Genomic DNA, 12321 nt, shown 5'->3' with positions numbered 1-12321 from the left:
CAATCTCCAGCAAGGTTGGAAGAGAAAATGTGTATTCTCTCTTTAAAATGCCACTAAAGGTTTGGGATTTTTTTCTGATTCAAACCTATTGACGTTGAAATAATTCTAGCAATGGATGTTTTACAGTATTTCTGGCTTTAGGAATGAAGAATGCCAAGGCTTCTCGCTGTTTGTAGAAAAATTGCCTCAAACCTTAAAAAATGAAAAAGGTGGCCTGTGATTCTAGAATTTATCCTTCATGAGCGCTAAAGAAAGTTCATGTGACAGTCTGCTCCTTTCAAACTCCCACCCAAAGTGCAGATACAGGAGTAGATGAATCTCTCTTCCATAACAAGTGCTTCCCTCAGCAGAGGTCAGAGGATGCTGAGTCACATGCAGACGTTGTGCTCTGCCTTTGCCCGGGTGAATCACACCCAAGCACGTGCTGTAAATCCTGTCAAAAGTTAGTTGCAGCCAGCATGATTGATGCCTAGACTGTAAATAATGCTTGCTTTAATAAGAGGATGTTATCAGTATATAATTTTTAATAGTACAGTGCACAAAACTCCTATAGGTTTCACCTGACAGACAGCGTTCAAGCTTTGCTCGCTATGTCAGTTGTCAGTAAACTGAAATTTGTTGTAAAGGCCTCCACTTTCCTACCTTACTGTTCTTAAGCATTTCCTAATAGAAAAGTTTCAAACACTGTTGCTTTGTAGACTGACTTGAAGAAGGGCTACACAAATGAGGAGGAGAGGAAGCTCCCCCAGAGCAGAGTAAGGCCAGAGAAGAGCAGGATGCAGGACTTGCAGCTGGGATTATTGTCACTGTTTTATGGAGCTGGGAGCTCCTCACCTCATCTGAGATCTCATAACTCAAGGCTCCTTCAGCTGCCCTACCTGTTTCAGTTAGGCCTGGCTGGGGGAAGAGCAGTGGGATGGCCCTGACCTCAATATTGCTGAGTTAGTGCAGGACTTGCAGGAAAGTGTGTGTACAGATGTCTTACTGTGGGGTTAAGGCTCTTGCTGTGGTTATGGTGCAAAGTAACATCCTAGGTAAAGGTAAAACAGCTTTGTTTTTAACAGGATATAGCCCACACTGCTGACACAATGACGTTGTATACACCAAATTGTATTTTGCTAATATTTTCTGTATCTGAAATGTTGACACTTCACTCTGCATGTCTGCACGGTGCTTAGCAGGTGTTTATGGAGTATTGAAAAGCTTTGCCCAGCTATCAATGTTTTCTTTCCAGATATAATAAAGGAGCAAAATCGAGAGTTAAGAGGTACACAGAGGGCTATAAGCAGAGATAGAGCAGCACTTGAAAAACAGGAAAAACAACTGGTAAGTATGACAGGGAACTTTATTTTGCTCTTTAAAACACACACACAGACAATAAAAAACTTGCAAGATTTTAAAGATACAAATCAATGCATAATAATGAAATACTAAGAACAGTTGTCTTCCCCTTTTCATTTCTTAGTTAAAATTGTGTTGGAAAATATTTACCGTCTAAAAGTGATTCTCAGCCTTTGACATAGGAAAATCCTGAAACAATGTGTTTAGATAAAATAACCACTTTGGGTTTTCCCTACAATTCCCAGCATTCTGTGTCCTTCAGAAGGTTTTTTTTTCTAAAAGGGTTGTAAATCACTTGTCTTGTGGAAAATTAAAAAGAAGTAGAAGTGCTATCACATGTTACTATGACTGTCCAGTGGGAGAGAGTACTTGAAAAACCACAGGATGTCATGAGTACCCCTAGAGTTGTTCTTTTCATTCAGATAGAACTTCCCTAAAATTAGCTGATCATAGTAGGACTGTTTGCCTAAATTAAGATGTATTCAGAAGTTAATATGTGTGAGCTTTCAAGTACTCAGTGGCTGAATGCTGCACCTGTGTGGCACTATAAGAGGAGAAATGGATGTGCCAGATGGTGGGGTTTGATGCATGAAGAATGCTCAGACTGTGGGAAAAGCTGTGCAAATCCAGCCTGTTCCAGCAGCTATTGAGGTGGTGGTTTGTGGCAGCAGGTTGCATGAATACCAAGAGCTGGGAATAATAAACTAAAAGATCAGAGAAACTGTTTCTGAAAGCCTTGGACATATAAAATATAATAGGTTGCTCATAAATAAGGCATTTTTTCCAGTATAAAATATTCCAAATTTGGAAATAACCTTAATTTTAGTGACTATTCAGGCTGAAGTGTTGATTACTTACCACACTAAATGGTTTCAGATTTCTGGAGGAGAAAGGAGCAGTGAAATATGTCTTTGGAAAAGTTAAAACTTGCTGCTGGAATGAGAGTAGCAGTGGACAATAAATATTAATTTTCAGTGTCAGATCAGGTGGAGAAGGATCAGGGGCTTATCAGTCAATCTCAAAACATTTCATTGTGTGCTTTCTCTTTTTTTCTCCCCCTTAATTTTAAGGTAATATGCTGAGAAAACCAAGTTATGCAGTTATATTATTTCTACATCTAAAAATACCTTAATGTATGCAGACAGTTCTGTTTCAGTTCAGTAACCTGATATAACTGTACAAATTTTGATTTTTTTCCCAGAAGAACATGACTGACTTCAATAAGCTTGCCCCAGACCTCTCTAAAGCAGATAATGTACACCCAATTTACCCAAATTCTTTTTAATTAGGAATAAAATCATCTGTTTGATTGATAGGGTTTGATTTCTGCAGGTGGATTATCTGCAGTGATTTAGCAATGGTTTGTATTTTGCTTTGAAAAAATCAGTTTATAAAAGCTATGTAGGTGTTTCAACTTACTGAGAAAATCCCTATTTTCAAACATTTGCTGTTAAAATTTGGGGTGCAGACTAATCTCTCCAACCTTCACAATACTTTAGATACAAAAAAAAAGGGAAATAATATTCTGGTGATGTTATAGGAATTTTTGTGGCTTCTGTGAACTACATTCAAAGAGCACAGCTTTACTTCTATTTCAGGCCTCTAAGGTTTGAACAGTCTCATGCTGCTTCATTCTGTACCTTCCTGGATTAAAAATAGTGTGTATGACACACCCTTTAGAAATTGTGAATCTGCAGAGGGGATTTTGTGCCAGAGCCATCTCTGGAATAAACTTAACTGTGAACTTTTCTGGTAGTCAGGCTAATGCAGTGGGCCAGTTTACATCTGCCTTTAAAGGTGACTGTTCTGCATGTCCTGGGGACTAGAATTTATCTTTTCATAGCTTCTTAGAAGTGCAGTGTTCTGGATTACCAGTGCACATAAAGTAAAGCAACTGCATACCTATAGCAGGCATATTATCCTGAATAATCCAGGAGAAAGCTGGTCTTTAAAAGCTGCTTTTTTTTAATGGTAAAAATCAAAATGGACAAATGGACATGTACAGAAAACTGAGCCACTGTGGCAAGGCCTGCTTAAAAAGGCTGTAGAGGAAAAAGTTGTTGCAATTTTTACATTACCAAGTCACAGATCAGAAGGCACACTTTGAAGAATCCCAGCTGACAACATTATTTGTGCCAGGCTTTTTCCTGGTACCTCTGGGCTAAACAGATTGTTATTTCTCTTTTAATTGACAGATTGGGGTTTGGTTTTCTGAGACAGAAGTGTCTTTCTTACAGCATAAGCACATGTTAAATTATGCTATTTTTATTATTATTTAAGTCCAGCTAAATTATAAGGGTGAAGAGCCTATACTTATTGATCATCTAACTTTATTGGTCATCTAACTAACATCATTATTGGTCATCTAACTTTATCTACTCCTTCCCCAAAAAGGCTGTGAGGTTCTCTTGAGGCTGAAAAAAAGTTGAAAAGAACTCTCAATTTCTTACATGAGTGATGTTGTTTGATTGCAAGAAATCAAACTTGATTAGAGTCGTGGCACCAGTAGGTGACTGGACATCATAATTCCTTCACTTTTTGGGGCTTTTTTTGAGGTGTGGCTGCTTATCCAGATACAGAATTGAATGTGCACATGGAAGTGAATGTGACATCATGCAGAAATTGAAGTCTTTGGGGGAACTGTGTGCTACCACACTATAATTCAGTCTCATTGAGTTTTTTCCTTGCGGTCAAATCATACGAGCATGACATTGATTCTGCTGAACAGCCTTGTTAAGAAAGCAAGGAACTATTTATATAAATTAAATGTCTTAAAAGATTCAAGAGGATAGTTAATTTTTAATTTAATTATTAGCGGTAAGGCTTAATTATAGTCTTTGCGCAAATGGAAATTCTGTTGAGTTTATCTCACTCCTTTTTTCACAGGAACTGGAAATCAAGAAAATGGCTAAGACTGGTAACAAAGAGGCCTGCAAAGTGCTGGCAAAGCAGCTGGTGCAGCTGCGGAAGCAGAAGAACCGAACCTATGCTGTGAGCTCCAAAGTCACTTCCATGTCCACTCAAACCAAGGTCATGAACTCCCAGATGAAGATGGCAGGAGCTATGTCAGCTACAGCAAAAGTAAGGCATCACCAGATACTCTTTTTTTATATTCAAATGCAGCATATGGTTGCAAAAATTCTGTTATTTTGGATAACTGCACAGGGGTGGTGAGGCGACAGTAGGGAAACATAATTTAGGTTTATATTATTACATTTTTGTTTGGTCAATCTATCCATATAACACCTACATACTTTTTTGGGCTAGACATCTGTCAAATGTTTACATGACAAAAATAAACTAATGCCAGTGAATGAACTCTTTTAGTACACAAAAAAAACCCCAAACCCCGCTGCTACAGTGCCTTGCCTGTATTTATTGTCACAAGCAGTTTTTACTGGGAAAAAGTAGGGCATGATTTGTCTAGAAATCAAGGCACTGTGTCACAATAGCTTTACGGCTTTTGAAATAAGTAGGTTATTGCTTTGGATCTAAAATTCCTAAAAAAATCTAATCTGGAGTTTGCTGTCATTCTCTCTGTGCTCTCTCAGGAAAGAGTATTGCATTAAGTTTCCTCCCAGATCTCATCTCATAAAAGAGTGAAAAATCTCAGTTTTCTGGGTTAGATGTGAACTTTCCCCTATTTCCCTGAATTGATAAAGAGAGATTTGGCTTTTGATAAGGAGGACTGTTCAGCTCAAGGTGCAGGAAGCAGAATTATTATGCATCACTGTAGACCAAGCTGGGCTTTGATCCCAGTCCAAGTTAAATCCAGTTAAACACAGCAATGCAACTCGGTGCAGAAAGGAATTACCACAAAGGCTTGGTGGTCTGGTGCCTTTCAGACACAGCATGAGGGCAGGTTCCAGCCAGCCAGTGATACAGAGCTGTGGCTCTGCAGCAAATTTACACATTGGACTTGTCTGACTGATCAGGTTCAACACCTTACTCAATATTCTTACAGCAGCAGTCATGTGAACAAGTTGGTCTTGCTTTTTAATTATTACATGGGTGACTTGTTTTTATCTGTGATAGATCTTGGATTAAACGTCTCAAAACCAAAGTGTCACTGGAGTAGTTATGAAGATTAGGTCAGTAGAAAAAAAAAATCTAAAAATATTTTTAAACAGCAGGTAATTGTATGTACTATTTGTGTAACATTTTTGGAGAGAAAGGTCTTAAATTCTTTTGATCACTTTTAAAGTGAATATTTTGCCTCATCAACACGGAAAGCTAAAAGAACTGTTAATCTCATAAAACCCTCAGTGAAAAATTTGTGGGATCAGTTGCCTTAACAAGGCAAATATGTATACTTTCAGTATACTTCTTAGCATATATGTTGCTAATTTTGAACATAGTAAAGTCCAGTTAAGTCACCTGATTATTTTTTCATGCACCTAACCCTTATTTTCTGAAGATATGTAAACTCTCTATCAGTGCAGATATTTTTGACATCCATTTATACCAACACCTTCCAAGTCCAGAACAACTTCTTAAATTCAAATAATGCAACCATGAGCACAGTCTTTGAAATTCAATTAACATTCGTATCATAATGCATTATTACCTTGAACAAACTCAGACATGAAGGCAGAAGCCCTTCTGTGAAGCCTGGCTTGATACCATCTCTTTTAATTAACCAAGTCTTCTATCTTCTCAAAGATGGTTAAATTTTACATTTGAATTCCTTATTTCTGTATTTAGAAGCTGATATCCCACAGTAACTTGCTTTTTAGGAAAGAAGGAAGTGCCCCATAGCAGTGCCCACAAAGGCAGTAAAATGGGTGAAGTTTATTTCACTGTCACAGCAGAATCTCCACCCATCACACCAGTGCTCCCTAAACAAGCACTTCCTCAACACTTGGATATTTTCTTTCCAGAGAAAAGTAATTTTTCCATTAAATTGTAACATCAAGAAACAATTTAAGGCCTGTCCTCCAGCAGTGGTTCAAATAAATGGTCCTTTCTGAATAAGAACCTGCAGCCATTTACTACTTTAATGTGCGTAGCCTGCAAGTTAGGAAATGTTCCCCATTATTTTCATTCAGATCAGTTGGATTTTTCCTAATAAAAGGCCAGGGGAGGGTCATGGTGCAAGAAAGATGCACACATTTAAAAGTCTGTCTATTAGGACATTAAATAGCAATATTTCTTACTAAGTGCAGGCTGTACTGTTGATCTGTCACTTACTTAATGTTCTCATGGGATGTAGAGAGAACAGGAAAGTGAAATTTGGATTAAAGCATTTTTCTTAATGAATGCACTGATATTTACTAATGTCTCATTGTATGATTTAAGAGTTTTTTCCATATTAATAGACAATGCAAGCAGTTAATAAGAAAATGGACCCACAAAAGACACTACAAACTATGCAGAATTTCCAGAAGGAAAACATGAAGATGGACATGACTGAAGAGATGAGTAAGTTCTGCACTGCAGGGGACAGCTGGTTGCTCTTGGCAGTTTGAAATTTATTTCTGTAGTTAATGAGATTGACAGCAAAAATGTAGAGCAAACAAAACAATGTATGTCTGAGTAGGAAAGCTGAGCCTTAGACTTCTTAGAAGCTCTAGGTATTAAATCTAGAATCCATTCCTTCCCATGTTCTGCAAAAGATTCATCATATTTTTAGAAGGAACATTCTGGGGGGAAAGAAGGTTTGAGACCCATTCAAGGCCTTGATGGTATAACTGGTAGGGAGACTTGAAATTTTGCCTTAATTTAGATACTGATAATCTCAGGTTTCTGCACGTGGTGGTATGATATGGTTCTGTCTCCTTTTTCTTAAATTAAGCCACAAAAAACTTTTTGGGGAGCCAGCAAGTCCCTTGTTCCTGCATGTGTTCACTGTTAGCTAATTCCTGGTGTTGCTCACAGTCTTCTCCCCATCCCAATCCCTGCCTCTTTGTTGGTCATATTAAGTAGCACGGACTCAAACCAAGATGGAAACACCTCAACTGCACGCAAGTTATCTGAGTAGTTTACAACTTGGCAATGTACTTGGAGGAAGAGGAGAGGAAAGGGATTTTTATGAAACTATACGTGTTTTGCAGAAATGTTAAAATCTAATGTGGGGGGAGAAAATAGCAGCTGAGTTTTGGTGGAACTGAGCATTTTTATGAAAAAACCAGCCATGCCTTACCCTGTTGTTGCCCTGGCTGTGCTCACAGGCTTTGCAAGGCAGAGCTAAGGAAGCCTCTCTCACACCCAGGTGCCTTCTGCTGGTATCTCACCCCGTGGTATTGCTGCTGTGTTCTGGGAGGGTAGAAAGATGGTACTAGGTCATGTTAGTCACCTTTTTGCTTAATGCAGTCTGTATTTTTTTTTCTTTCTTCCAAGTTAATGATACTCTGGATGACATTTTCGATGCTTCTGATGAAGAGGAAGAAACCCAAGATATTGTTAATCAAGTGCTCGACGAGATCGGGATTGAAATCTCTGGCAAGGTATGTGTGTTTTTGCACAGCTTGCGCTTTTTCCCCTGCATTCCATTTTTAAAACATAGTTTATTCTAAAAGTCAGCTTGTCATAACGTGCATTATTCTGACTGAACCTGTCTCTCCTTGCAGATGGCCAAAGCTCCCTCAGCTGCCCGAGGTTTGCCCTCTGCGTCGGCCTCGAGCGCCGCCACCATCTCGGACGAGGAGATCGAGCGCCAGCTCAAAGCCTTGGGCGTGGATTAACCGAGCCAGCGCAGAGTCTGCCTGCTGGGTGCCCAGCCCTGCACACGTGTGCAAAGTGCAAATACTCTTTCAATGCAACTGATTTCTAGGAGAACCCTGAAGTCTCAGAAATGACAACTTGAAGATGAATTTGCAGAGAAAAGTACTTTTTTTTTATCTATTGCATGGAGTCTTTTTGACTGTGGACCGACCAGGGGTGTGGTTCTAACAATAAATTCACTTACACCCAAATCCAGATCTGTCCTTTGGATTCAAAGTTTTCTTCCATCTCTGTTCCTGATCTGTCTCTAGAACTGGCTATTCTGTGGCTGGTCATGCCACTTCCTAGGACAGCACCTATGTAAAATTTATCATTTTTACAAAACTATCATTAGAGAAACATTTAGTCTGTCATCTCTTAGCACAAATGAAATTTCACCTTGGCTCTTAGTTGGAAACTTTTTTTTCCATGAGAAATAGCTTTGAATGTCTAGCTAATTTAGGCAGAAAGAAAAAGCAGTTTATGTATTTCTTCAAAATTCCTTTTGAGCTGATGAAATAATAGCTTGTTATTCCTCTTACCAGAAGGAAAGGATACACTCCTTGTGCAGTTAATTTTTCTTATGGAAGAGGAGGTACATTTGTTAGTGAAATTTGTTGCATGAAAGGCACTGATTGAACTCTATTGTACTGTAACATAGCTGGTTTCAACAGAATTGCTGTGCCTTTATGTATATAAATCTTGTACCTTTGTGATTTTCTTTCAGAAGGAGTCTTTGAAAGGTGAGTAACCTTAATAATTAAGATGGTTTTACAAAATGCTTTGGTGAGATCTCTCTGTACACTTGATGGGACTCAGTGCTGAAGTGGAGAGATGCACTCATTCAGAAATGCAACTTGTGCACTTGAAAAAAGGACATTTGCCTGAAGCAACATTTGTATATATTTTAGAGTACTTCTTAATGGAAGATAACTGCATAATTGTATTGTTTGCTAAGATGCAACTGATCACATTGATAAACTAAATCTAAATATTAGTTTTGAGAACAATTTTGGATCATAAATGATAACTACTTGTCTAAACACTATAATAAAAGCATTCTGGTTCTGTGAAGGTTTTTCTATGGTCTCTGAACTGCATTAACACAATTCTAGCTTTAAGTGGAGTATGCATTGTGCTAAGGAATAAGAACTGTTGATGCTGGAAATAGGCAAAATGAGAATGCAGTTCCCAGCTATTACTTTGTGGATGGTGTGATATTCCTCAGCCCTGACTCTGCTGGAGATATTTACCTCTCAGTGTTGATTTAGTGGTGCTGCTCATTGAACAGAAACAACAATCATCTTGGCTTTAAAAAGAGAAAATCAAAATACCTCCCAAAAGCAAAACCAGGAAAACTGGAGGGGAACAAACCTCATAAAGAGACTTTGCTGTTAGGCAAAGTGTAGCAGGAAACCTCAGTGCTGCTGTTGCACCATCTACTGTTTAGGACTGAAGTCAGCAAAGAGAACTCATAGGAGAGCCTTTCTCAGGTTTTAGGCCTAGAATTGCAGGTGTTCTTTCTCTTTCAAAGAAATAACGCAAAACTGAATCTGTAAGGTAGTGGGTAGGAATGTGTAAGTTAATATATTGCATATATCCAATATGGGGTGATTTTTTTTTACAAGTTATTTTGTAAAAATCTAATAAAAGGCTTTTTATCCCACAATGACTTTGTCCTCTGTAGGGTTAGACTTACACATCTGTCTCTTACCGGGCTTTTTTTGTGAGCTCTGATAAATATTTCTTTGACTTGCTTTGATAAAACACCATCATATTTATAGTAGTTGCTCATGGGGCTTTGATTTAATATTCAGTAAAGACTTGTTCAAGTTTGCATTCCCTTGTCTGGAACCTCATGCCCAAGTACTGCTCTGTGGTGTTGAAAGAGAAATCATAATGTGAACACAGGGATAAATTGTTAGTGGTTGTCTGTAGTTTGGTTGAACACCAAGGCTTGTGTCCTTTCTGAAAGAGGTGTGCAGTTGATTTTTAGTCACTGTCAAAATTGGGCTAAATTCCATAATGAATTCTTTCCTCTGGGTCTTTGAGGAACAGGAAGAAAGGTATTGCTTTTTTGGTGCCGTTATGACTGCTGAACTAAGGCTGGTGTCAGTATCAATCCTGTGGTTTGTTACAAGTTACCTTTTCAATCCTGCAGCTCTAACCTGTGTAAAAATCATTGGGTAGCAGAGTGAGAAGTGCTGTAGGTTTGTAGACTTGTTATGTGTCTGCAGTTATGGTCAGTATGTTGGATCAGTCTAAAAAAATGCACCCCCTGCTTAGATACAAACTTAAAACAAAATTAAACTTAGATTTTTTTAAATCACATTGAGTGATTTAAAAAAAAAAACAGTGAAACCACTCAATCCTTACCCTTCTTTATCCTTGCTAACACCTAAATAGGAATTCGATCTGAGTCTCATCTGGGAGCAATGTCACAGTTGTGCACACACCTAAAAATGGCTCTACCCAAAGCTCTACTCCTCAAGTGCCCAGAAGCAATTCCCAGGGGAGCAATGAGAACACAATGAGCATCAATGACGCTTCCTTCCTTAATCCTCTTCCAATCTCTGTTTCAAAAATAAAGTACATCCAGAGCCCTGTGCAAGTTCTACACACACCAGCTCTAAGTGGCTTTCTCAGCTGAGAACTCCTCCATACAAAGGAACTTTTGGCACCCACGTTTTTGTCCGCTGATGGTTTTTTCCCAAGCGTGTTAAAAAACACCACTTTGTTTCGTTTAAACTTCTTTCCATCTTCCTGTATTTACTCCTAGTTCTTATATTAGGCAGGCAGGTGAACAGCCTGCCTCCATCAGCATTTTAGAAGAGTTTATAATTGAGCAGACTCTAGCATTCAATGCACACACATTAAATCTAGCAGAGAGGAACTTCAAATGAGTCACCTTACCTTTGCTCAGCAGCTTGGCCTGTGCTTGGTGGGTTGTGTCCCTCACATGAGGGCATCACAGTTCTTCAGAGACAGCTGAACCTCAGATTTAAACGTTGTGATAACATCGTGTTTTGCCCTCTAGTGTGGTTTCAACACACTAAAATTACCATGGGAAAACAAGAGCAAGAAAAAAGAAAACCACAAATATCTCAAAAACAGCACAGCCCACCTTGGTTTAATGGCCAGCTAAACTCCTGCAGATTTATAGAGCTGCTCCTTGAAAATCCTGCCTTTTATGCAGGTTGGGTCCTCCCCCCCACCCCAATCAAGTCCTAGAGGAAAAAAAATGAATTGCCACTTTCTGTAGGTAAAGTTCCAGCTGCAGCCATTGAAATTGATTTCACCCAGCTTTTCTTCTTTAAATAATTCTAATTTGTTTGTATTTCTGTGGCAGCAGGTAGGTGGGTTTAAATGGTGGTTGCTTCCCCTAGCTGGCCTTTTGTCATTCCTTTGCAAGACAATTTTGTTATGTATCACCTTTAATTTTATTTTACTCTGTTGCTGCAATTAGCTGTCACTTGTGAGACTTTTTGAGGGGCAAGAGACCCCCACATTACAGTGAGGCTGCTCTGGAACTATCTTTTAGAGCATTCTAAAATACGCTGCACCATGACTTACAGATAAAAAAAGAGTAAAGTGTTACCAAAACAGAGATACAAACCATTGCCTGGAGTGCCAAAAGTATAGCAATACTTTATTGGACGAGGAGGTTGGGACGTATAGGCTGATAGCATTTCTAGGAAGCCTTTTATAATTAAGAAAATAATTTAGAATATAAATAAAGTTTTATATATATACCAGATAGTGATTTCAACACACATAACATTTGACCACATCACATGAAAGGTACACCAGTGCATGCCACCACCTTTGCTGAGTGCTGATCCTCTCAGCTGAACTTTTTTTGTAAAGTTCATGACCTGCTGGTAACCTGTGGTGGATAAAAGTATGCACCTTGGTTTCTGCTATAGCAATGAGCTACGTGATGAAAGTAGCCTGAAGGGAGTACATGGCCACGGTTTGTCTCCTTTGAGTTACTAAATTGAAGTTTTCTTCTTAGTTAAGGGCTTAGAGTGCTGCATTCGTCCATAAAAATATGGGTTTTTTTAGAAATTCAGGAGTCTGATTTCCATTGTTGAATATGCTTACGGTCACTGTAATAAGTATCAGAGATAATTTAATGTACACTGGAGAGTGAGCACTTAACTTGTACATGCTGCTTCTAAGTGGTCTTGGACATTAAACTCCTCTGGCTTTCTGTGGGCCTATTATATAGACATTTTCTAAATCATCAGGTTTGTTTTATGGAAAAATAAAATGCAT

The 12321-nt window shown here is 38.6% G+C and overlaps 1 protein-coding gene across 1 annotated transcript; it reads left to right on the top strand.

The window, feature by feature from the left end:
- The first annotated feature begins 1239 nt into the window (after window positions 1–1239).
- On the top strand, window positions 1240–9712 carry CHMP2B (charged multivesicular body protein 2B). Its single transcript, XM_014307572.1, has 5 exons — window positions 1240–1326; window positions 4228–4422; window positions 6660–6762; window positions 7681–7787; window positions 7911–9712. The coding sequence occupies exons 2-5, from the start codon at window positions 4246–4248 to the stop codon at window positions 8022–8024; spliced, it is 501 nt and encodes a 166-aa protein (XP_014163047.1). The 5' UTR covers window positions 1240–1326; window positions 4228–4245; the 3' UTR covers window positions 8025–9712.
- The last annotated feature ends 2609 nt before the right edge of the window (window positions 9713–12321 follow it).

This window comes from Geospiza fortis, unplaced genomic scaffold (genome assembly GCF_000277835.1).
Source record: "Geospiza fortis unplaced genomic scaffold, GeoFor_1.0 scaffold72, whole genome shotgun sequence".
NCBI classification, from domain to species: domain Eukaryota; kingdom Metazoa; phylum Chordata; class Aves; order Passeriformes; family Thraupidae; genus Geospiza; species Geospiza fortis.
The sequence above is the reverse complement of the archived record's forward strand: the minus strand, read 5'-3'. Positions and strand labels throughout refer to the sequence as shown.

Coding starts and splice junctions, on each gene's coding strand:
- CHMP2B (XM_014307572.1), top strand. CDS start 4,246: ATGGCTAAGACTGGTAACAAAGAGGCCTGCAAAGTGCTGGCAAAGCAG. Junction 6,763..7,680: donor GGACATGACTGAAGAGATGA/GTAAGTTCTGCA, acceptor CTTTCTTCCAAG/TTAATGATACTCTGGATGAC. Junction 7,788..7,910: donor GGATTGAAATCTCTGGCAAG/GTATGTGTGTTT, acceptor CTCTCCTTGCAG/ATGGCCAAAGCTCCCTCAGC.